Below are 25,830 nucleotides of genomic sequence, written 5' to 3' on the forward strand. Positions count from 1 at the left end.
AGCAGTAGCCATAGCTGTTTTTGGCCTAAGTTCAAAAAAATATGTATAATAATAAACACTGAGAACTTACCCTCTGTTGGACAATGTGAGGAAACTGAGGCTCCAAGAAGTTAGGTAATTCCTCAAGCAGAGAGATTCAGAGTCACAGTCTGAATCAAAGTGGTCGCACTCCAAAGCTTGTGATACTTTCCAACACAGCAGACTATGGATCAGGAAACAAAAGAAGCCAGCCTCACTTAATTGGCCTCAGGAAAAGTCTCTGAAAGAACATGGCATCAGTTGGCCTGATGCATTTTGCACACATGTACATTGAATAGTCCAGCTGAGGGTAGGTCCTTTAGTAGAGAACGTGTGTTAGGATAACTTGGTGAGTGTTTCAGGGCCCCATATCTGACCTGTTAAATCAGAGCTCTGGGATAAGGGCTTTAGGAAGTTGTATTTTAAAAATATTTGCAAGGACTAAGGGAACCATAACTTTATAAAACTTAGTCTCCAGATATGACTTCCCAGGTGGCTCAGGGGTAAAGAAACTGCCTGCAATGCAGGAGACCCAGGTTCCATCTGTGGGTCCGGAAGATCCCCTGGAGAAGGGAATGGCAACCCACTTCAGTATTCTTGCCTGGAGAATTCCATGGAGAGAGGAGCCTGGTGGGCTCTAGCCCGTGGGGTTGTAAAAAGTCAGACACAACTGAGCCACTAAATACATGCACACACACACAGAGTCTCCAGATAAGTGCCTTGATTTAGGATCTGATTTGGAACTTCAACTTTAGGTAATTATTGGGACAAAATGGAAGGACATGCAAGGAAGGTTTATTTAAGCACATATTAAGGAAGTCAATCTGATCTGGGGGGCTCCTTAGGTAGTTACGTGCTAGTTCCTAAGAAGCTTCCCAATCTTCAGATTACCCCAGTGGCCTCTGCTTCATCTCTGGGAAAGGTAAGAATAGGATTGCATGAAGGCACATACCACTCTAGAGCTAAGGGGCCAGGGTGGGAAGGCCACTGTACTGACTCCTCCTTCCTCCTTCCAGCCTTGCAGTGTTATGATGTACCCAGCTGGTCCTGGATCTGGTGACTCTCCAGAGGGCTTCCCGGAACAACCAAGACGCCAGTCCCAAATCGGAAATCGCACGGCTCAGACACTGGGTACTGATACTGGGGGAACTGAGCCGTCGCTCCTTCTTTACAGTGTGGTCGGGCAGGAAATGGAGAGTGGGAAAGGGGAAGACAGGAGTAAAGAGGTCTGGGTAGCACAGAACTGGTGGAAGAACTGGCCTTCTTTTAGTGACATATATTTTGTTCTGTCAACAAGGTTTATCTAGCCCCTACTATGTGCCTGGCACTGTCACAGACACCTGGAAGAAAATGAACCAACCAACCAGACTTGGTCTGGTTGCCTTTGTGGAGGGTTCACCGCCTTCCTTTTTGGTTCCCTTACCAGTGGGACACCCCCTTTCTTCCAAATTACGGGGGAAAGGGCCCCCTTGGAACAGGATGAGGCAGGAGGCAAAATCGTATGTGCTGAAGCAAGGAATGGACTCGATGTGTGACCTAAATCTGAGCTGGGGAAGAGAGTTAAGAAGAGGAGAAAAAAGAGGAAGAGTTTGCTGTCTCCAATGTAAGCTGAGAAGGGCAAGTCACAGAAGTCATGCTGGGTGAGCCCTTAAAGAGACAAAGTCTAGCCCCTCATTTTACAGACTGAACTGAACCCAAGGTGGACACCCAGTCAGGCGGCAGAAGTGGGAATAAAACCGTGGACTAGTAATAACACTACGGGGCCTGCAAGGAGGGGTTTAATGTCAAATGCCGCAGCACCTATTGGAGAAGGAAATGGCAACCCACTCCAGTGTTCTTGCCTGGAGGATCGCAGGGACGGCGGAGCCTGGTGGGCTGCCGTCTATGGGGTCGCACAGAGTCGGACACGACTGAAGCGACTTGGCAGCAGCAGCCGCAGCACCTGCTGCAGCCGCCGCCGCCGCACGAAGCCCGTCCCTGCCAGTTCCTCTCTGTTGCCTTGGGAACTGACTCCCAATCTTGGCCCTGCGCGCCCAATAAAGTTGTTGTTGAAGCTCAGCGGGGTCACGTGAGCAAGGCCGGGGAGGCGGGCGGAGCCGGGGAGGCGGGGCGGGGCGGGGCGGGCCTGGGGCGGGGCCTGGGCCTGGGCGGAGCCGGGGTGGCGGGGCGGGGGCGGGGGCTGGGCGGGGGCAGGGCCTGGGCGGAGTCGGGGAGGTGGGGCGGGGGCGGGGCGGGGGCAGGGCTTGGGCGGAGGCGGGGCTGGGGCGGGGCCGGGGAGGCGGGGCCGAGGCCGGGGCGGGGGCGGGGCCGGGGAGCGGCGGGGCCGGGGCGGGGCCGGGGAGGCGGGGCCGAGGCCGGGGCGGGGGCGGGGCCGGGGGAGCGGCGGGGCCGGGGGCGGGGCCTGGGAGGCGGGGCCGAGGCCGGGGCGGGGGCGGGGCCGGGGGAGCGGCGGGGCCGGGGGCGGGGCCGGGGCGGGGCTAGCGGAGGGAGACCAGCTCGCCGCGGCGGAGAGAAGGGGCGCGCGGGCGGCCGGCCATGATCGCGTCGTGTCTGTGTTACCTGCTGCTGCCGGCCGCGCGCCTTTTCCGCGCCCTCTCAGGTACCGGCCCCGCGTCCTGAAGGGCGGGTGCCAAGCCTCCGGGCCTGCCTTGGCTGGGCCCCCGCGGGGTCTTGGGCGGCGTGCGTTGCGCGGCCGGCCTCACGATCGGTTTATGCTGGACTCCGTGAGGCCCAGGCCCGGCCGGCGACCCTCGGGGGCGGCACCCCCCGCCCACCTTCCCACCCGGTGGCCTGGAGGCCTCGGGCCACAGTTACAACGTGGAGAGGCTGGGGGAGGGCGGGAGCGCCCCTCTCCCCCACTTTGGCCCCGCGGGCGCGGGGAGGCTCCGGGGCCCGCTGAGTCACTTCTCGGGGGCTCAGGGAGGGTTGGCCTCCTTGGGGGCCGAGGCGAGTGCCCGAATTCTCCGTGGACAGGGGTCCTTCGGCCCTTTAAGTGTCTGTGGACTGAAGACCTGGGCTTGCCTTGTCTTCCCCTGGGTCGACTCCACAGTCGCCTTTCCCAGCCGCCTCTATGCGGAATCTTTGGTTGAAAAAACAACAGAATCCAGAGACACGTTGAAACCTCATCTTTGAAGCAGTTGTCCGTGCGCGTAGACATGTCGTGGGTGGAGGCAGTGCTCAGCGGCAGCCTGGAGAAGAGTTATTGTTTAACTTTTCCAGGGTTTGCCCGCGCACCCCATTCCTGGCCTTTGACTCTTCCGAGGTTCTTAGAGACCATCCGTTCCTCTCGGAGATGCACAGAACTCCTGGACTTCTCTCTGGCATTTTAGGGGACAGGACAGACTAAGAAGGAGTTTTAGAATAGAATAGAATAATTTCTATTTCTTAGAAATAGGTCCAGCTGTGTGGATTCTGTGCTTTTCCTTTTTGGAATTTTACATCGTGTGTGTGTGTAATTTTTGTTACTTTATATTTCATATAAAACACTTCAAGTGTGTACATGTATGTTTGTATCTGCCCACTAGAATGCAAGCTCCAGGAAGGCAGGGCTGTCTGTTCTGCTCACTGTATCTGCTGCTGACATACTACCCAGAATATAGTAGGCACTCAATTCAGGATTCCGAGCATGTCTTGTGTATACATACTCCGTAGAAATGAGGAACTCCACAGAAGCCATTGCTTTCAGAGGACCATGGCATATTCCTCTAACCACGTTGCTGCCATTTCTTGAGCTTTGCCAGCGTTCATAATGGCAGCCTTAGTGACCTATACTTAGTGACCTCTAGTCCAGAGGTTTCTTGACCAGTAGCCAGAGTTCTGGCTGCCCTCCCACCCATGGGTGTGGGACTCCCCGCCCATAGGTACACGCCTATTAAAGTAGTCCCATTTGTATTTGTGCATTTGGTTTCTACAGAGTTTCTATTTTTAATGAAAGAATTCTTCTGCTGAAAAACACAAACCACCACCAATCAAAACCCTAAATTTGAAAACTAGTAACCTCACACATATAAACCAAAGAACTTCTGCCATTTGGTATAAATAGAGGATGTTTCAAAGGGCAGTGAATTAGTGAGTCCCTGAGACTAAAACCAGCAACCCAGCACACGGGTTTAAAGCAGGGTTTCTCACTCAGTACTGTTGACATTCGGGGCTGACCGTTCCTTGCGGATCTGTCTCTCTCACTGTAGGATGCTCGCAATCTCTTTATCCTAGATGCCAGTAGTGGCCCCACAGTTGGCAGGACCACTGTTTCTCCAGACAATGTGGAGATGTTCTTTGAGGGCAGAATCACCCCTGGTTGAAAACCGCTTTGAGGTTTGAGGGACCTAAATCCACACAGGCCATAAATAAGAGTGTCTTTCAACATTTGAACCATTTTGAAGTTTATCTTGCCTTAAAAAAAAGGAACTGACAAAATGCGTCTCCAGTGATGGAGGGACATCATCCATGTCACTTGGATGATACAAATGAGTGACTTTGTGTGTGTTGGTTGGGGGACATTTTGTTTGCACCACAATACTGTGCTTGGATTTTTGGAGCCTCTAATTTTAGAGTTTTTCCCACCTACTTTCTTTTGCCTGTTGGCTGTCATTGTGGCTGCTATAGCAGAGAGATGGCAGCTGTCTCTTGCTGTGAATTGTTGGCACCTTCTGATTTGCAGCCTCTAGAGCACTATGGAATGGGAAAGCTGACAATGATATTTGTGAATATTTATGAGTAGAATCGGAGAAGGCAATGGCACCCCACTCCAGTACTCTTGCCTGGGAAATCCCATGGACGGAGGAGCCTGGTAGGCTACAGTCCATGGGCTCGCTAAGAGTCGGACACGACTGAGCGACTTCCCTTTCACTTTTCACTTTCATGCATTGGAGAAGGAAATGGCAACCCACTCCAGTGTTCTTGCCTCGAGAATCCCAGGGACGGGGGAGCCTGGTGGGCTGCTGTCTATGGGGTCGCACAGAGTTGGACACGACTGATGCGACTTAGCAGCAGCAGCAGCAGCATGAGTAGAATGAATAGCTTTGAGAAGAGGACCCCAGGCATTTGCTAAAAGGTAGATGGTCCAGACTTTGAGACACCCTTTTTGTCTACTTTCTGTTGGAATGCATTCATAGCCTGGGAAATTTATAGAACTAGAAAAGCTGTTGGGGATTATCCAATTCACAGTTCCCTTGTCCTCATTTTACAGTTAAGAGTAAGTCCATCTCACTAGGGGCATTGTCTAAGGTCACATAGTTTTGTTCATTTCGGTGCTGGGCCATAACCTACAGTTATGATTATGGTCAAGTGCTGGTTCCAGTGTCATGTGGCTCTTAGAACCAGAGAGTTGAAGTTAATAAGATTCTTAACCTCCAGACAAAAGGAGTGTGGTTATATGTGATCATCTCTGTTCTCGATTATATGGGGTAGCCATTCTTTCATCCACGCACAGAGTATTTATCAGATCCCTACCATGTAAATTCTTTGGCATTGCCTTTCTTTGGGATTTATTTTTTTGGGCTCCAAAATCACTGCAGATGCTGATTGCAGCCATGAAATTAAAAGACGCTTGCTCCTTGGAAGGAAAGTTATGACCAACCTTGATAGTATATTAAAAAGCAGAGACATTACTTTGCCAACCAAGGTCCGTCTAGTCAAGGCAATGGTTTTTCCCGTGGTCATGTATGGATGTGAGAGTTGGACTGTGAAGAAAGCTGATCGCCGAAGAATCGATGCTTTTGAACTGTGGTGCTGGAGAAGACTCTTGAGAGTCCCTTATACTGCAAGGAGATCCAACCAGTCCGTTCTAAAGGAGATCAATCCTGGGTGTTCATTGGAGGGACTGATGCTAAAGCTGAAACTGCAATACTTTGGCCACCTCATGCGATGAGTTGACTCACTGGAAAAGACTGATGCTGGGAAAGGTTGGGGGCGGGAGGAGAGGGGGACGACCGAGAATGAGATGGCTGGATGGCATCACCGACTCTGTGGACATGAGTTTGAGTGAACTCCGGGAGTTGGTGATGGACAGGGAGGCCTGGCGTGCTGTAATTCATGGGGTCGCGGAGAGTCGGACACGACTGAGCGACTGAACTGAACTGAACCATGTAAATTAGTTAATACTTGTACTTAGAACAGTGCCTGACACATAGTAAGCCCTTGGCTCTGGTGATGATTATGTTCCAGACCCTAAAACGGGCAGGTTCGGTGATGATACAACGATGAGCACGGTGGATGTGATTCTTGCTTGTATGGGACTTACTGGCTTTCCTGTGGCTCAGTGGTAGAGAATCTGCCTGCAGTGCAGGAGACCCAGGTTCGATCCCTGGGTCAGGAAGATCCCCTGGAGGAGGGCTTGGCAACCCACTCCAGTATTCTTGCCTGAAGAATCCCATGGACAGAGGAGCCTGGCAGGCTACAGTCCATAGGGTCTCAAAGAGTCGGACACGACTGAAGCGACTGAGCACGCATGCACACGGGACTTATATCAGAAGTTGAGAGAGGAGTGTGAGTTGAATGATGCCATCATCTTAAAACACGGTATTTTGGCTTTCTTTTTAGATGCTTTCTTCACATGTCGAAAAAATGCCTTCCTGGCGAAGAGCTCGTCCTCCCAGGTAGAAGGCAACTTTGCCATGGCCCCTCGGGACCACGACCAGGAAGAGTGTGAGGGCCTGTTACAGCAGTGGCGGGAAGAAGGGGCGAGCCAGGTGCTGTCAACTGTGAGCGATGGTCCCCTTGTAGATAAGGGACTGGCCGAGAGCAGCCTGGCCCTCCTGATGGATAATCCCGGAGAAGAGGATGCTGCTCCAGAGGACAAGTGGTCCAGCAGGCAGCTGAGTGACCTGCGGGCAGCAGAGAACCTGGAGGAGCCTTTCCCTGAGGTGCTAGGAGAGGAGGAGCCACTGTCGGAGGTCGGGGGCCCAATGTGGGCAGCAGTGCCCGTGCAGACCGGCCCCCAGTACACAGACTGTGCCGTCCTCCCCATGGGTGTGCTGGCCACAGAGCAGTGGGACGAGGACCCCGCGGTGGTGGCCTGGAGCATCGCACCGGAGCCTGTGTCCCAGGAAGAGGCTCCCGTCTGGCCCTTTGAGGGTCTTGGGCAGCTGCAGCCTCCACCAGTGGAAATCCCATATCATGGTGAGTCTTGACAGCTGGTTGAGCGAACTGGGGCAGTGGTCGTCTTGGAGGTGGGCAAAGCCATTGCTAAAGAGAAGGCCCTTTTGTGTGGAGCTCTGCCGCTGCATTCTGGTTTTCTGAGACTTGCAGCGGCAAATCCAGAGGGACCTTAGAGGTCATTTCATCCAGCCCTGTGGCCTTTTGAGATGAAGTCATCAAGGCTTGGAGAGGTGGCAGGACATGCCGAAAGTCACATAGCTAAGTAGTGGTAGAAATGAAAGCAGACCCTAGTTCTCATTCTCTGTGTTATTGATTCTCTGGAGGTGACCTGGGGTAAGGGTGGAGAGCTCTCAGGGCCTCTGCTCTCTCTGCCCCAAACAGGATAACTCCATTTTTATCTCTGTTATGTATTGGGCTTCCATTAAAATTTGGAGAATGAGGGCTGTGCCTCACATAGGTTTGCAGTCCACTCTACAGCTAGCTTCCTGCTCCAGGGGATACAGGGGACACATTCCAGTTTCTGGTTCTGTAGGCCCTTCTAGGTGTAGAGGTCAGAAAACAGCCAAGGCTGAGATTACTCTAGAAATGTGTTTAATCTCAGATGACTGTTAAGCGCATTCATCTGAGTGATTCCCCGGAGACCCATGCCTTTATCAAAAGTGAGGAATTGCTGGCCATGTTTAGTGAACTTTCGTGTACTAAGTACCAGGTACTGTGCCAGGTACTAGGGATACAGTGGTGAACAGGCCAAGGTTGTCTCTGGCTTTGTGGAGCTTACTCTCTGGTCTGAGGCTGTCCTTAGAGTGTTGTTCAGATCACCACAGAAAGGGATGGGTGACAGGGAAAATGAGAAAGGGAACTTTGTCACAGTATCACTGGGCCAGGAGTAGAGATGGTGGGCCCTGTGGATAGCATGGACTCAACCACGGACCTCTTCTTCCCAACCCCTTTGCAGAAATCCTGTGGCGAGAATGGGAGGATTTCTCCACTCAGCCAGAGGTTCAGGGCCTGGAGGCAGGGGATGGCCCTCAGTTCCAGTTCACTCTGATGTCCTATAATATCCTGGCCCAGGACCTGATGCAGCAGAGCTCCGAGCTCTATCTGCATTGCCACCCAGACATCCTCAACTGGAGCTATCGCTTTGCGAATCTCATGCAGGAATTCCAGCACTGGGACCCAGACGTAAGCAAAGGCGGGTGGGGAGGGTGGGATGGATGGGGGTGTGCCATGTTGCATTTGCTCTGGACCCTGGCTGTTTCCTTGTACCCTTAGAAAAATGAGTTCACCCACAGTTGTTCATGTGATTGGAGCCTGGCTTAGGATGGGAGCTTGCTGCCCGGTGTAAATGAGTTTTGGGCAGATACTAAGATGCCTCTCCATAGGTACACCCTCGCTAGCACCTTTGTGCAGGGAGGAAGACTTGAGGGATTCAAGGAGCAGGAAAATCCAGCTTCATTCAGGGCCTGTTCTTTGCTGGAGTGGCAGTCGGGGATGAGTCAGCCCCCAGAGAAATTGTCAGTGTGGCCCAGCCTGAGACCCACAGCAGCTTCCCACTTGGCTTCAGCGTCCGCTCCTGGGGTGGGAGTCCCACCGCGGTGCCCTCTGTTACCCTGGAGTGACTGGTCTCTGTTGTTTCCCCAGATCTTGTGTCTCCAGGAAGTCCAGGAAGATCATTACTGGGAGCAGCTGGAGCCCTCTCTGAGAATGATGGGTAATGCCGCTCCCTGGCGCGTGTGCCAATCTTTTTTCCTCCCAGCCTGTCTGCCCTCTCTTGAATGTACCATCTCTTCTTCATCTCCGTAAACCCTGTCTCACCTGTGAGCTAGCTCCCTCGTGTGGAGTAAGAAGAAAACCAAGAGTCCTGAAGTTTTAAAGTTGTTCTGACATACATTGCCATTTATTTACATCTATTTACCAACTCTCTGAGGCTGAAATTATTATACCCATTTTATAGGGAGGAGACTGAGGTTCAGAAAATTTGAGTGACTAGCTCAAAGGTCACAAAACTATAAATAAAGCTCATAGCTTGTGGAGCCTGGACTCCAACTTGTCTCACCCTGGAGTCCATGCTTTTCCTATCACACCCTTCTGTCCCTCCTTCCCTTTCTAGCTCTGCAGCCGTCTGGTTACCACTGTAAGGGAACCTCTGCAGAACCCAGGGATGTGTCAGGGCAAGGACTCCCCCGTATTGAGCAGTAGGAGCGGTGCACTGGGCACACACACCTGGGCTACTGTCGTCGGTTGGAGAGATGCAGGGTTGAAGGACTCTGACCCATCTCCTTGGCGGGGTGTTGCTTGCAGGCTTTACCTGTTTCTACAAGAGGAGGACCGGGTGTAAGACAGATGGCTGTGCTGTCTGCTACAAGCCCACGAGATTCCGTCTGCTCTGTGCCAGCCCCGTGGAGTACTTCCGGCCCGGCTTGGAGCTCCTCAATCGGGACAACGTGGGCTTAGTGTTGCTGCTGCAGCCACTGGTCCCAGAAGCCCTGGGGCAAGTCTCGGTGGCCCCCTTATGTGTGGCAAATACCCATGTCCTGTATAACCCACGGCGGGGCGACGTCAAGCTGGCCCAGATGGCCATTCTCCTGGCCGAAGTGGACAAAGTGGCCAGGCTGTCAGACGGCAGCCACTGCCCCATCGTCCTGTGTGGGGACCTGAACTCCGTCCCTGACTCGCCTCTGTACAACTTCATCAGGGACGGAGAGCTGCAGTACCACGGGATGCCAGCCTGGAAGGTGAGATGGGAGCGGCCACTGCGGAGTTGGCTTAGAGGGGGATTGGGGTGTCGGCATGCAGGGCTGCTTCTGCGGCAGGGACCCATGGGACACCTGTGCTGCCTCCCTCCTGCTTTCTCTTTTGTTCTTTTGATAGCTCTGGTACCCACGCCTGGAAGTTAGAAGCTCGTGAGTGCCTTTGGTATACTGGAATCCTTTCAGTTTTTATCATTAATTTATGTTTGGTTTACAAGTACATAAGTAAATGCATAGATGTACACAAGTACATTTCTATAAGGATTCAGGCATTATTACGTGACTCTAAGGGGAGACGTGGGAAATGCAGGTTATAAAACAGGCTTAAGACCAAAGCCCGCTTTATTACCTGCATTTCCCATGTCTCTCCTTAGAGTCACGTAATAATTGTTCAGAGTGTGGTGGTGTTCTTCCAGGTCATTTTCTGTGCATTTGCAGTGCAACCTAAACTGCTGTGGTGATGTAACTGTCACAGATAGTCTCTATTTATTAATCACTTACTCTGCCAGATGCTATCTTAAGCACTTTACCTACGTTAACTCATTAGTTTCCACAAGTTCTATCATTGCTTCTATTTTATAAGTGAGAAACCTAAGGCATAGAGAAAGTTAGGTCATTTACTCTCTCGAGTTTGTGCAGGTCGTTAGTGGTGGAGCCAGGATTTGTGATCAGGTGGTCTGCCCCAGGGCTCTTGCCCTCCGATACTATGCTGAGACTGCTTCTAATGGCTGATACCTAATCTACTGTATGTGTTTATAAACATGACATATTACTGTATATTTCATTTTCTGGCTTTTTTTTTTTTTACTCAACAATGTGCATAGGTGTCTATCTCATTCCTGTTGACTGCTGAGTCTTTGTTACATAGCTGTATTACAGTTTTATTGTGGTTCATTTAGCCCTGCTGAGGAGCATTCAGCTCGTGCTGATTCCTTTATGTGTCACTTAATCTCCTTGTTTCTCTCTTTTGCCCCTGCTGATCCAGTGTGTTCCTTAACTTTTGGCAAGGCGCAGTGGAGAAAAGACGTGAGATGACTGAATTATTGTCGAGCCCTTTGGACTTTTATTTTAATGAGGTTACTCAAATGCCAGCGATGTCCTGGTTGCCACATGCGCAGAGGAAGGCATTATCCTGCCAGGAGGCTGCTGCTGTTACCAAGGGGCTCAGGGAATGAGAAGTAGACTTGAGAAGGGCCTCCCACGTGACAGCTGCCATTAAGCAGAGTGATTCAGAACACTCATTTGGAAGCCAGACAGTCCTGCATTCAGATCCCTGCTCTGCCACCTTGGGCAAGTTACTTCCCTTCCATGAGCCCCATTGGCCTCATCATACCCTGGGGAATATGATGAGACCTACTTCTGAGGGTCTTCTTTGGTGGATTCATTAAAATAATGCACACAAAGTGTTTTCCAGTTCCTGCTTCAAAGGGAGCAGTCCATAATTGGTAGTGGTTATTGTTGTCAAGATTCTTAGTTGTCTGTGGTATTATTATCACATTCAGTAGAAGAGGATATTGAACCCAAGAGATGTTAACTGACTTGCCCAAAGTGACACAGCTAGTAAATGGCCATTCAGTTGAAGGTGTGTTTTCCTTCTGATGGCATATTGAAAATGTTTGTCATTTGTGGGCAGAGAGATTATCTTCCTAGCACACAGCTAGTGTCTTGCACAGAGTTGGCATTCAAATGTTTGTTGTTTGTAAATGAAATAAAGGGGATTTTGCTACATGCGTTGGAGATGTGCAGGTGACTGATGCTGCCAAATGTTTCACCTACTACGTTCTGTCCACTCCCAGGCTGTTCATGGGCTTTGACCGAGGATGGTGACGTAGATACGGTAAAGTGCTTTGGTGCATTTCCCATTTGGTTTGACCCTGTGATTTTCCAGTAATGGGTTTCAGATGCTAGACTTCAATCCAGAAGATCCAAAGATCCAAATAAACCTTTTCCCATGGCAAATTAAAGCCCTTGAAAGCGGATACTCCCTGGCAGAGTAGTGTAGATTTTTCCAAAGTGAAATTTAGGGGACCCTGTGATAGCATATTAAAAAGCAGAGACATTACTTTGCCAACCAAGGTCCGTCTAGTCAAGGCTATGGTTTTTCCCGTGGTCACGTATGGATGTGAGAGTTGGACTGTGAAGAAAGCTGATCGCCGAAGAATTGATGCTTTTGAACTGTGGTGTTGGAGAAGACTCTTGAGAGTTCCTTGGGCTGCAAGGAGATCCAACCAGTCCATTCTAGAGGAGATCAATCCTGGGTGTTCATTGGAAGGACTGATGCTGAAACTGAAACTCCAATACTTTGGCCACCTCATGTGACGAGTTAACTCACTGGAAAAGACTCTGATGCTGGGAGGGATTGGGGGTGGGAGGAGACGGGGACGACAGAGAATGAGATGGATGGATGGCATCACCAACTCGATGGACATGAGTTTGAGTGAACTCTGGGAGTTGGTGATGGACAGGGAGGCCTGGCGTGCTTGGACAGGGAGGCCTGGCGTGCTGTGATTCATGGGGTCGCCAAGAGTCAGACACGACTGAGCAACTGAACTGAACTGAACTGAACTGATGTTCACATGGTTCTATTCTCTTTGTTTCACATACCGTATTCTCTTTCCCCTTATCCCTGTCTCATGGACATTTCAGTGTTTCTAATTATCAAAAAATAGTTCTAATTAGTTCTTTAACTTTCCCCTGAGACTGACGTGTTTTGTACGTAGTGTGTGACTGTGTGTGTGTATGTTTGTCCGCATGTCCCCAAACATGGGCTTTTCTCTTTCTCCGTCTCGGATTCCTCATTACCATCTGCTCTTTGCTCGTAGGTATCTGGACAGGAAGACTTCTCCCATCAGCTTTATCAGCGGAAACTGCAGGCCCCACTGTGGCCCAGCTCCCTGGGTATCACTGACTGCTGTCAGTACGTCACCTCCTGTCTTCCCACGAGCTCAGGTGAGCACCTGCCATGGTCTCGGTTGGTTGTCCCTCCCTGCCCACCTTGGGAGAAAGCTGGCACCTCATTGACAAGAGGACGCGTAATTCCCTCAGTTCTCTGAGTACATTCCTTTATATTTTTCATCCTCCTGTCGTGGTCCCCCAGTGAAATGGACAACTTTCCATCACAGCCTTTGGAAAATCTCCTCGTCTTCAGGGCCAGACTCCCTCTGTGTCCCTGCACTGGAAGCTTCTTGGGATTAAGGAAGTCTCAGCACGTGGCTCCTCTTCCTTTCTTTCACTGTATGGCTTTTCCTGGTTTACAGAGAGACGTAAGTACAGCCGGGACTTCCTGCTGCGTTTCCGCTTCTGCAGCATCGCCTGCCAGCGACCTGTAGGGCTGGTTCTTACAGAAGGAGTGACCGATGCTAAGCCAGGTAATGGGGGCTCCGCTTGTTCCCTAACTTGTCCAGCTAAGCTTGATCCTCTTTCCTCTTCACTTCTGATGTTTGTCAGTTTTGTGGTTTTTTAGTGTTTTATAGGTGTATCTCAGATATCAGCTCCTGGTAAAAAATGCACTTAAGGGGAAGGTCAGTGAGGTTCACTGGCCTTGTGCAGTGTCTTCAGAACATGGACTGGGAATCAAGAGACCTGGGTTCTAACTAGCTTTGAGACCTTGAGTAAGCCAGAAGCTTTTTAAGCTAAAGTTGCTAATACATACCTAGCATGTGTACGGCATATGTAAGAGAGAAGACACGTGAAAATTGTAAGGTGTCAGTACTCCTGGTTGTAATAAAAAGTTACTCCTACTGAGAACTTTCAGACTGGACATAGCAGAGTATATACTTGACATTCTCCACTTCTTGTCTTTGAAACTACTACTCCAAAGCAACGAGGAGAATGAAAAAAAAAAAATCAAACTCCATCTTTGAGAACGCTAGGAGACCTGAAGATATCTGAAATCGAGAAGCACAGCACAGGTGGAATGGCTGCAAGAAGCACTGGCGATCCAGCAGGGGTGCTGGAGGAGGTATGGAGAGACTTGTCTGTGGGGCCGTGTATGAATCTCAAAAAGAACAGGCAGGGTGCATTTCTTCATGGTGAGGCGCGAACCTTGAGGCACAAAATCAGAATCCCTTGTTTCATCGACAGGAATAGGATGGCACAGGTTGTGAAATGAAATTGCCTGAACCCTTTTGGTCCAGAGAGGCACTGGAGGAAAGACTGATCAAGGAATCAAGCCATCTTTGCATGAAGCAGTCTGTTTAAGTGGCAGGGGGGTGATGAAATGCTTACGGAGCTGCACATTTCTTTTGGCTGGCAGACGTAAAGGTTAAAAGGACTCATACACAACCCTGTGTCGTCAGGAAAATGCCCATTGCTTGGAATGCAGATCCAGAGGAAGAAATGTAAGCTGCCGAGCTCAGGAAAGAAGTAGAATAAAAAGTGAAAAAAAAACACTTAATATGAAGCCAAAATCAGACGCAGCACAAGACAGAAGAGGCATTGCTGAAAACAAGAGGCAGAGGCCAGGAAAAATAGAAAGTGCCAGAGAGAATATGACAGGAGTGGAAGTTAAGGAGCTCGAACATATACATAATTGGCATTTACAAAGAAGAAAGCCAATATCATGGCACAAAAGGAGTATTTAAAGGTAGGATATAAGGAAGATTTTCCCAAGGTGAAGAGATCTGAATCTTTGAATTGAGAAGGATATACCACGTCTCAGGGAAAACTGACATAGGAGAATCAACAGTAAGACCTCCTAGTGAAGATAACAGAAATCAAAAATGAAAGAATCTTTTGGACAATTGAACCAAAAAAAGTGGGATACCTTTTTTTTTTTTTTTTAAATCGGGCTACCTTTAAAGGTAAAAATAACTAGGTAGGCTTCAGATTTCTTAAAATTAACATTCAACTCTAGAACACTGGAGAGCAAAGTTTCCAGGAAAGAAGGTATGTCTCAAGAATTTTATACTCAACCTAAACTCTTTCTTGAAGAAAATGCTAGAAGAATAACTCAAGACGACCAAGCAATGATTGAAAAAACTGTAGTATTAATAAAAGGACTGGTGGTGCAATAAATTCATTGTTTTCTTGAAGGAATTTAACTTGCATTGGCATTTTACACAAAGAAGTGAGCATTTCAATGGCTTGGGTTTTTTTTTTTTTTAATTGCAAAGCTAATGTTTTATTACAACTGTGGTGATAGCAATAATAATTGTGCACAAAGCGACTGGCATGTGCCAGGAATTGGGGTAAGTGCTTGTGTCAGTGGGACTCAGTCAGGGAAGCTGTGGATGAGTGTTTTAAGAATTCAGAATCCTCAAGTTAAACAGTAGTAGGATCCCACATAGGTAATTCCATTTTAAGAATAGATTGTTTTTAAAAAATCAGTACTGTACTTGAAACATAAAATAATAATTGTGACTTAATAACAGGATAAGTTTAAATACCTACTGACAATCACTTTGTAAGTAGAATCATTATGTAGGGGGAAATATCCAGTTCACTAACAGTGCTCAATAATAGCAATATTTTCAAAATTGAGATTAAATTTGAGTAAACACATCCATCCTCCACAAACCGTGAATGTGCCTTTCTGTTTGTTCAGTACCCCCATCCAGGGCTGAACAGGTTTCTGATGAATCTTTTTTAAAGACTCCAAGTCTAAAAAGCTACCATCACTTTTAGATCATGAGTAGAAAGACGAGTTCAGTACGAGGAGATTATAGTGTGTCATCTTTTTTTCTGGAGAATTTGTTTAGATGTGCTATCAAATAATATTTCCAATCTGGTACCAGAGTCATCCAGCCCAACTGTGCCCAGTAAAACTTGCCAACTTGACTGTGATACTGACTTTAATGAAAAGCATCTGAGTTGCAAGAGGAGCTCAGTGGTAGACAGTGATGGCCTGACTTTCCCACAAGTTGACATTGCATTGTGCTAGTGTGTTCTACATCACATGTATGAAAAAAAAGAAAAATTGTGATTCTCACACTCCCTCATTCTCTTTTTGAGGGATACTTCATAAGATGGGAATCTAAATTTTAAGTCCCCCTCTTATAAATATTTTTAATTAGTGGTATCTTCTTTGCAGTATGGTTCTTAAAGACACAGAAAGGGGTTACTATGTTTTCTTTTTCATGAGCACTTGCATAGTTCCATTTATTTCCAGAGCTTTGGGTCTTTTAACATGCAAGAATAAACCATGAGCCTAGTTAAGTGCATTCTAGGGAAAAAAAATTTGCTAATAGATGACTTTTGTAAGACAGTGGACTAACTCCTTTTTACTGGAGAAGGCAATGGCAACCCACTCCAGTACTCTTGTCTGGAAAATCCCATGAACAAAGGAGCCTGGGAGGCTGTAGTCCATGGGGACGCGAAGAGTCGGACACAACTGAGTGACTTCACTTTCACTTTTATGCATTGGAGAAGGAAATGGCAACCCACTCAGTGTTCTTGCCTGGAGAATCCCAGGGACGGGGGAGCCTGGTGGACTGCCGTCTATGGGGTCTCACAGTCGGACATGACTGAAGTGAGTTAGCAGCAGCAACTACTATTTACAGACTGGCCAGATGGCCACAGAGCAAAGGCTATCTGATCAGGTTTTGAACCAGGAAAATTCAGAATCCAGCTTTCGCACTGGCCTATTTCCGCACAATTTACTATCCTTTTCCTAGCAATTTGCAGACCTTACTTTCTCTGCTGCTGCTGCTAAGTCACTTCAGTCGTGTCCGACTCTGTGCGACCCCATAGACGGAAGCCCACCAAGCTCCCCCGTCCCTGGGATTCTCCAGGCAAGAACACTGGAGTGGGTTGCCATTTCTTTCTCCAATGCATGAAAGTGAAAATTGAAAGTAAGGTCTCTCAGTCGTGTCTGACTGAGTGACCCCATGGACTCAGCCTGCCAGGCTCCTCCATCCATGGAATTTTTTAGGCAAGAGTACTGGAGTGGTCTCTGCTGCTACCAGTGCTGAATGGCCCAGGAAGCTGTCTTAGCTCAGATGAGGGCAGTTGGGGCCGGTATGCTCATGTGCCCTTGTGGGGCAGGCAGAGGCGTGGGTCCCGTGTAACTGCCAGAGTGGTGCTGTTAGTACACAGAGCTGCAGGGGGAGAACTTGGTGCTGAGGGAGCCAGTTTTCCTTTCTCTTTGTTTTTTCTTTTCATGTGCTAACAAAAACAAAAACACTTGATTTTTTTTTTCTTTTTTTTTTGTTCTCACACTTGTATGAGGTTTTGGTAAGGGTAAAGGTCTAGTTTGGAAATTAGTCCATTGTCTTGCAGGCTCCAGTATTGCTAATGAGAAGTCTGCTTCTATTTTGATTCTTGATCCTTTCTTTGTATGTCACGTATTTTGCCTCCCTGAGACTCTGGTCATTCTCTCTAATCCCTTGACTTCTGAAATTTCATGATGGTTTGCTGGTAATATTTCTTCAATAATTTTCTACTTTCTGCTTCCTCTTTTTGGAATTCCCTTTAATTGGATATGGGCTTCCCTTGTGGCTCAGCTGGTAAAGAATCTGCCTGCAATGTGGGAGACCTGAATTCTATCCCTGGGTTGAGGCCATCCGCTGGAGAAGGGAAAGGCTACCCACTCCAGTATTCTGGCCTGGAGAATTCCATGGACTGCATAGTCCATGGGGTTGCAAAGAGCTGGACACAACTGAGCAACTTTCACTTAATTGGATATGGTTGTTGTTTAGTCGCTAAGTTGTATCCAACTCTTTGCAACCCCATGGACTGCAGGACATCAGGCTTTCCTGTCCCTTGTTATCTCCCAGAGTTTGCTCAAACTCATGTCCATTGAGTGAGTGATGTTATCTAACCATCTCATCCTCTGTTGGCCTCTTCTCCTGCCCTCAGTGTTTTCCAGCATTAGGCTCTTTTCCAGTGAGTCTACTCTGCATCAGGTGGCCAAAGTGTTGAAGCTTCAGCATCAGTCCTTCCAATGAATATTCAGGGTTGATTTCCTTTAGGATTGACTGGTTTGATCTCCTTGCAGTCCACAGGACTCTCAAGAGTCTTTTCCAGCACCACAATTCAAAAGCATCAATTCTTCAGTGCTCAGCCTTCTTTATGGTCCAACTTCACATCCATTCATGACTACTAGAAAAACCATAGCCTTGACTATAGGGACCTTTGTCGTTAAAGTTATGTCTCTGCTTTTTAATACAGTGTCTAGGAGAAGGCAATGGCAAGCCACTCCAGTACTCTTGCCTAGAAAATCCCATGGATGGAGGAGCCTGGTAGGCTGCAGTCCGTGGGGTCGCTAAGGGTCGGACACGACTGAGCGACTTCACTTTCACACATTGGAGAAGGAAATGGCAACCCACTCCAGTGTTCTTGCCTGGAGAATCCCAGGGACGGGGGAGCCTGGTGGGCTTCCGTCTATGGGGTCACACAGAGTCGAACATGACTGAAGTGACTTAGCAGCAGCAGCAGCAGCAGGTTTGTCATAGCTTTCCTTCCAAAGAACAAGTGTCTTTTAAATCTCATGACTGCATTTAATGTTCACAGTGATTTTGGAGCCTAAGAAAATAAAATCTGTCACTGCTTCCATTTTTCCCTCTTCTATTTGTCATGAACAAATAGATGCCATGAGTTTAGTGTTTTGAATGTTGGGTTTTAAATCAGTTTTTTCACTCTCCTCCTTTACCGTCATCAGGAGGCTCTTTAGTTCCTCTTTACTTTCTGCCATTAGAGTGGTATCATCTGCATATCTGAGGCTGTTGATATTTCTCCTGGCAGTCTTGATTCTAGCTTGTGATTTATCCAGCCTGGCATTTCACATGATGTACTCTGCATAGAAGTTAAATAAGCTGGGTGACAGTATACAGCCTTGTTGTACTCCTTTCCCAATTTTGAACCAGTCCATTGTTCCATGTCTGGTTCAAACTGTTGCTTTTTGACCCACATACAGGTTTCTCAGGAGACAAGTAAGGTGGTCTGGCTTTCCCATCTCTTTAAGAATTTTCCACAGTTTGTTGTGATCCACACTGTCAAAGGTTTTCTTGTAGTCAATGAAACAGAAGGAGATGTTTTTCTGGAATTCTCTAGCTTTTTGTATGATCCAACGAATGTTGGCAATTTGATCTCTGGTTCCTCTGCCTTTTCTAAATCAAACTTGTGCATCTGGAAGTTCTCGGTTCACATACTATTGAACCCTAACTTGAAGGATTTTGAGCATTACTTTGCTAGCATGTGAAATGAGTGCAGAAGCAGAAGATATTAAGAACAGGTGGCAAGAATACACAGAAGAGCTATACGAAAAAGATCTTCATGACCCAGGTAACCACGATGGTGTGATCCCTCACCTAGAACCAAACATTCTGGAATGTGAAGTCAAGTGGGCCTTAAGAAGCATCACTGTGAACAGAGCTAGTGGAGATGATGGAATTCCAGTTGAGCTACTTCAAGTCCTGAAAGATGATGCTGTGAAAGTGCTGCACTCAATATGCCAGCAAATTTGGAAAACTCAGCAGTGGCCACAGGACTGGAAAAGGTCAGTTTTTATTCCAGTCTCAAAGAAAGGCAATGCCAAAGAATGTTCAAACTACTGCACAGTTGCACTTATTTCACTCGCTAGCAAAGTAATGCTCAAAATTCTCCAAGCCACACTTCAACAGTACGTGAACTGTGAACTTCCAGATGTTTAAGCTGGATTTAGAAAAGGCAGAGGAACCAGAGATCAAATTGACAACATCAGTTGGATAATCGAAAAAGCAAGAGTTCCCGAAAAAAACATCTGCTTTATAGACTATGCCAAAGCCTTTGACTGTGTGGATCACAGCAAACTGTGGAAAATTCTTCAAGAGATAGGACTACCAGACCACCTGACCTGCCTCCTGAGAAATCTGTATGCAGATCAAGAAGCAACAGTTAGAACTGGACATGGAACAACAGACTGGTTCTAAATCCGGAAAGGAGTATGTCAAGGCTGTATATGTCACCTTGCTTATTTAACTTCTATGGAGAGAGTACATCATGAGAAACGCTGGGCTGGATGAAGCACAAGCTGGAATCAAGAATGCTGGGAGAAATATCAATAACCTCAGATATGCAGATGACACCACCCTTATGGCAGAAAGTGAAGAACTAAAGAGCCTCTTGATGAAAGTGAAAGAGGAGAGTGAAAACATTGGCTTAAAACTCAACATTCAGAAAACTAAGATCATGGCATCTGGTTCCATCATTCGTGGAAAATAGATGGGGAAACAATGGAAACAGTGAGAGACTTTATTTTCTTGGGCTCCGAAGTCACTGCGGATGGTGACTGCAGCCATGGAATTAGAAGACGCTTGCTCCTTGGAAGAAAAGCTATGACCAACCTAGACAGCATATTAAAAAGCAGAGACATTACTTTGCCGACAAAGGTCCATCTAGTCAAAGCTATGGTTTTTCCACTGGTCATGTATAGATGTGAAAGTTGGACTATCAAGAAAGCTGAGCACTGAAGAATTGATGCTTTTGAACTGTGGTGTTGGAGAAGACTCTTGAGAGTCCCATGGACAGCAAGGAGATCCAACCAATCCATCCTAAAGAAAATCAGTCCCGAGTGTTCATTGGAAGGACTAATGCTGAAGCTGAAGCTCCAATACTTTGTCCACCTGATGAGAAGAACTGAGTCATTGGAAAAGACCCTGATGCTGGGAAAGATTGAAGGTTGGAGGAGAAGGGGACACAGATGATGAGATGGTTGGATGGCATCACCTACTCGATGGACATGAGTCTGAGTGAACTCTGGGAGTCAGTGATAGACAGGGAAGGCTGGCGTGCTGCAGTCCATGGCGTTGCAAAGTGAGACATGACTGAGCAACTGAACTGAACCGAAGTAGCACGTTGTATGGTAAAGCTCGTTGATACATATTAAACTCAACTTTAAAGGCAGAGCAAAGAGAATTTTTTAAATATCCACAGGAAATTCCTGAGACTTGGCCATATATCAGACTGCCAATAGTTGTGACACGTGGGCTTAGTTGCTCCGAGGCACGTGGGACCCTCCCGGACCAGGGATTGAACCCATGTCTCCTGCATTGGCAGGAGGACTCTTTACTACTGAGCCACCAGGAAAGCCCTGTTCCTAGTTTTTTTAGAGTTGTGAGTTTTGTTTTGCTTTTAGTTTGGGTTTTTTTAATTTCTTTTTTGGTCATAAAGGAGTGTTGAATTTTGTTGAAGGTTTTTTCTGTCTACTCAGATGATCATTGTTTTTGTTCTGCAGTGTTCTGTTAATTGATTTTCAGATATTAAACCGTTACATTTCTAGGATAAAAATACTTGGTCGTAGTATGTCACAATTGCTAATTCAGATTTTCTTCTTTTTCTTGAATGAGTTTATGTAGTTTCTGTCTTTTTAGGAATTTCTCGTTTTACCTAAGCCATCTAGATTGTTGGTATACAGTTTTTAACTGTATCCTTATAATTTTTAAATTTCTGTAAGGTTGGTAGTGATGGTCCTCTCTTTTAATCCTAGTTTTAGTAATTTGAGTCTTCTCTTTTTTTCTTGGTCAGTCTGTCTGAAGTGTTTGTCAATTTCGTTGATCCTTGTTATTCTATTTTCTTAGTTTGGGTTGTTATAACAAAATACCATAGATGAGTGGGTTATGAACAACAGAACTTTATTTTTCCCTGTTCAGGAGGCTGGAAGTTCAGGGCCAGGTGCCAGCATGGTCTGGTTCTGGTGAGGACTCTCCTCTGCTCGCTAACTGCCAACTTGTTGGATCTACACACAGCAGAAAGAGGATGAGACAGCTCTCTGGGATCCCTTTTAAAGGGGCATCAATCCTATTCAAGAAGGCTTCACCGTCAATGCCAGATTAGCTCCTGAAGGCCCCACTTCCTAAATACTACCCCATTGAGGGTTAGGATTTCAACATATTTTGAAGAGACACAAATATTCAGTCCATAACACTTATTAATGCCAGTTGTTGTTTAGTTGCTAAGTCATGTCTGATTCTTTATGACCCCAGGAACTGTAGCACGCCCAGCAGGACCTGTGATAATATTCCCTTTTTCTCCTGATGATGGTGATGTGTGTCTTTTTTTCTTTGAGTATGTGTCTGTGTGTATATAGGTATGTGGACATATGGATGCATGTATGTGTGTAAGGGTGTGCATTCATATGTAGATATGTGTAAATACACAGTGGATTGTGTGGGATAAAAGATTCTAGAGGAATACACCAGGATATGGTAATGCTGGTTGCCCCTGGGGAGAGGAATGAGTGGCCAGGGCCCCAGAGGAGGAAGGAGAGTGTTCACTGAGGTTTTCCTCTACATTTTGGTTTTTGTAACCATGTGACTGTTATTACCTATTCTAAAACTTAAAGTGTAAGTTTTTAAAAAGTTCCTGAACCAGGGAAGAGATATCTGTGTTAGAGGCCCCTGTCTGTCTGCTCCCTGAGGTTCCTGACTCTGGTCCATTGTTTTCTTCCTCCCTTCACGTTTTCTCTTTCCCTTTTCCCTTCTGGAACGATCCAGTCAAGGATCTGACTGCCATTTCAGGGTGCAAGGTTCTGGCCCTCCTTCCCTGTCTTTGAGTGATAAAACTCCTCTGTCCGGTCTTCTACAGAGCGACCTGCTGGCTGGGCTGAGTCTGTCATTGAGGAGGACACATCTGAGTCTGAGCCAGACGTCCCCAGGTAATTTTCTTCCAGTTCCCTCTGCTTGCATCCCAGCTCCATTGAGGTGTATTAGAGAGGCTTCTTTTGGCTTTCCTGGGCCTGATTTGGGGGAACACTTTGCTGAGCTTTCTCTTCCCCCTAATACATGATAAGGTTATGGAGGAACATACAGGTGTGCGGAGGCCAGAGGCGACCCACCCAGGTTCTTAAAGATGAAAACCCCGTGCACATTTTCTTAGGGAGTAAGGCCTCACAGAAGAGCCTAGCCTGCTGACCCACAGACAAGGGTACATGAGGTATATACTTCACCAGGTAGCACGAGGAGGGTGGGGGATAAGGAACATGAACAGGGCTGAATATAAATGTGTCTGTTTCTAGGCTGATTTTAGCTAAGACTCTCTGTCTCTGGTTAGCATGGGAAGGAACTTGCTGAGGTTGAGTTATTTGGGCTCATCCATTAAAAAGCTTTATAAAATCCACAGAGAAGTGACCTTGGGAGAAGTTCAGTAGTGTTTGTTGACTGGTTGTCTCACCCCTCCACCCCTATAGGACTGTGGGCACCATCCAGCACTGCCTACACCTGACCTCGGTGTATACTCATTTCCTGCCCCAGCATGGCCGCCCAGAGGTCACCACGATGCCCCTGGGTCTGGGAACGACAGTGGATTACATCTTCTTCTCAGCCGAGTCCTGCGAGGATGGGAACAGACCTGGTAAGCCTGGTGGGTCCTGGATTCCCAGATGCCACCCCCAAGAGTCTCTGGGAGCTGATGGCAGGTCAGGCATCTGATCGCATGACTTGGGCTGCTGGGACCTGCCTGGCAAAGGAGCAGATCTCATACCTGCCTGACGCTGGTCATCCTCATCGTACTTCCTTAGGCTCTTTGCCCAGCTTCTCTTTTTATCTTTGTAGCAGAACAAGCCATCCCTCCTTTCTCACGATGAAAATAGACCACCCGGAGGTGCCTGGATTTGTTCAGTGGCAGCTGGCTAGTGAGGGTCCTGGTGAGGCTAGAAACCCAGCTTCTCGTCTTCTCGCCCTCACTGTAGTTGCAGTGTGGCAGTCTGTCAGCCCCACGCCTATTTTCCTTAAAGCGTGTCTTTTGCAGTGTTTGGATTTGATGTTTAAAAGTCAGATTTTACATAGAAACTCTGGGTTTCCAACTTCTCTCAGAAAATCGGAAGATCTTGTAATGCTGAGCTTGGAAGTGCATGCTCTAGTTTGCCACAGCCCCCAAACCCACTCACTCCATTCATTGACATATCATGGAGCGTCCAAGAGGCCGCAGGAGGTGAGAGGGAGGGTGGGCGGCCGAGAAGATGCAGCGTCTTGAAGGCGAAGCTCCCGCAGGCCCCCTCCCACCCCGGGATGCGTGGCGGTGGCCGCGTTGCCCACCGGCCCCCGCTCTGTGCTCCAGATCGCAGGCTGTATCAGGACGGAACCCTCAAGCTCCTGGGCCGGCTCTCGCTCCTCTCTGAAGAGATCCTCTGGGCTGCCAACGGCTTACCCAACCCCTTCTGCTCTTCAGACCACCTCTGCCTACTGGCCAGCTTCGGGATGGAAGTTGCCGCCCCATGATGGGCTCCCAGGGGAAGAGCGCTTCTCTTCCAGAAGAGCTCACTGGATCAGAGACTGTGGAAATATCCCACGCTTCTGGAAACTTAGATCCAAGAAACTTAACGTCCCCTCCCCGCCCCCTTCTTCCCCACGGTTAGATTTTCTCCAGGCCTGTCCACATTCTCTGCCTGTGGTCCCTGCCCCGCCCCAGCCTCTTCCTAACCCTGTGCCACATGAGGGGGATGGTCCCGGGAGAGGCACAAGCAGGGGGTCCCCCCTTCCTTCCATGTATCCAGCACTCCCCACTGATTTTTAATTACCAGGGTTGCGGGAGCTACTGATCTCCTTGGTTATTTGTTTTCAGGCCATTTCTTGGTGGTGCCTTCTGACCCGACCTTCTCCCTGCCTGAGACCAGTGGGCCCAACCCTCCTGCAGACACACACATGTTGAGATGCGCTGTTGTGCGCGGTCACGCCTGTCTCTGACCAGCCCGCTTGCCACGCTGGGGCCGTGGGTCATGGGCCCTGCTCTCCCTTTATCTTCTGTTTCATTAGGCATTCATCCGGCCAACCAGGGGGTCCTCTCCATCGGGGCTCTGGAACAAGTGGGCCCCGCAGACTTGGATGCACTTCCGGTCTTTGCAGCCTCTGAGCCTCCTGCCCAGAGTGTCCCACCAGCCTGCGTGCTTCCCCCAGGGCTCGTCCCTTTCCCCAGGCTGGCTGTGGCGGGTGGAGGGTCAGTTGGCAGAGAGAGTGGTTCGAGGTTCGAGTTCTTCAAGGCTGAGGACCGGGGTAGGGGTGGGCGGCCCAGGGCAGGAGAGCAGGCAGCGGACTCGCGGCCGTGGGGACTTGCCCCCTTTCCTCACACACCTCAGCTGCAGCTCTCTGCTCCTCTCCTCCCACTGTGTTTTACTGTTTGCTGCCTACCACATCCCTTTCCTTTTTTTGCTCCTAGGAAAGCCCGAGACTGAGCCCAAACCTTCTCAGTAGAAAGGCGGCCTTGGGCACAAGTGGCCCGAGACCTGGACATGGCGGTGCTTGAGGGCTTGCTCCAGCCGGCCCGGCCTCCACTGCTCATTGTCTCTGCTCTCCCTCTCCTGGTGCAGCGGGTACTCTGGCCTGTTCAGGGGGTCCCTCGCCCATGTGTGTCACCTGCAGGCCTTAACCTTTCATTGCTGGGCATGGTGTGGGGTGTTCGTGGCTGGCTCCTCCTCACACCTCCTGTCACTCAGAGTAGCTGCTGCTGGCCCTGCAGATGTGGCCCCCAGAGCAGGACTGGAGGATATAGCTGAGAGAGGCTAAAGTTAGGGACAGTTAGCTGAGGTTCACGTTTTCTCCTCTTTTGTTTTGAGAGCCAAAGACCCAGCTTGGATTCTGCTGCTGCATTCATGGTTATAAGCTTTCCATGCCTCGGTTCTGGGGGGTTTATCTCTGTGTGTATATTTTGAAACCCTGTTCCCTGGGTACTGGGCATGTGCCTGTCTGAGCCCCAGGCCCGTCTGTCCACAGCCCACCGTCCATCCTGTTTGTCTCTTCCCGACATTTCCTAAGGCGGTCTTGGTTCCTAGAACTAGGGCCCATTAGCTCTGCTCTTCTGCCAGGCAATGTATTTTAAAAATGGCTAAAGATGGCAGAGGGCAGGAGCTTGATAATCTTTTCCTTGTTTTCTTGTTTCTGTTTTGGAATGAAAGGGGGGTTTAAATGGTCATTTGAATTCTTTTCCAAATAAAGGTTTACCTTTTCCCCCCCAACTGTTGGTTATTTTATTAGGATCCTGAAGGGCATGGGGGAAGGGAAGGCCTGGAGAATGAGGTGGGCAGAGAGCAAGAGACTGACCTGGGGTGGGGCCTTGA

General features: G+C 48.5%; 1 protein-coding gene across 3 annotated transcripts; it reads left to right on the forward strand.

The window, feature by feature from the left end:
- Window positions 1-1,046: 1,046 nt before the first annotated feature.
- On the forward strand, window positions 1,047-25,739 carry ANGEL1 (angel homolog 1). 3 transcript variants are annotated; one of them, XM_088839418.1, is made up of 10 exons: window positions 1,047-1,162; window positions 6,557-7,137; window positions 8,072-8,298; window positions 8,758-8,827; window positions 9,418-9,851; window positions 12,689-12,815; window positions 13,124-13,234; window positions 22,368-22,437; window positions 22,969-23,132; window positions 23,838-25,739. In XM_088839418.1, the coding sequence occupies exons 1-10, from the start codon at window positions 1,047-1,049 to the stop codon at window positions 23,996-23,998; spliced, it is 2,061 nt and encodes a 686-aa protein (XP_088695544.1). In that variant the 3' UTR covers window positions 23,999-25,739. The 3 variants fall into 3 exon arrangements, with proteins under 3 accessions (XP_088695544.1, XP_055292603.1, XP_055292604.1); XM_055436628.2 differs by lacking the exon at window positions 1,047-1,162 and adding an exon at window positions 2,484-2,617 and having other exon boundaries at window positions 6,559-7,137; XM_055436629.2 differs by lacking the exon at window positions 1,047-1,162 and adding an exon at window positions 2,484-2,617 and having other exon boundaries at window positions 6,559-7,137; window positions 24,342-25,739.
- The last annotated feature ends 91 nt before the right edge of the window (window positions 25,740-25,830 follow it).

The sequence above is a fragment of the Moschus berezovskii genome, chromosome 9 (assembly GCF_049115385.1).
Source record: "Moschus berezovskii isolate FMDL1 chromosome 9, NW_MosBer_1.0, whole genome shotgun sequence".
Classification (NCBI taxonomy): Eukaryota; Metazoa; Chordata; class Mammalia; order Artiodactyla; family Moschidae; genus Moschus; species Moschus berezovskii.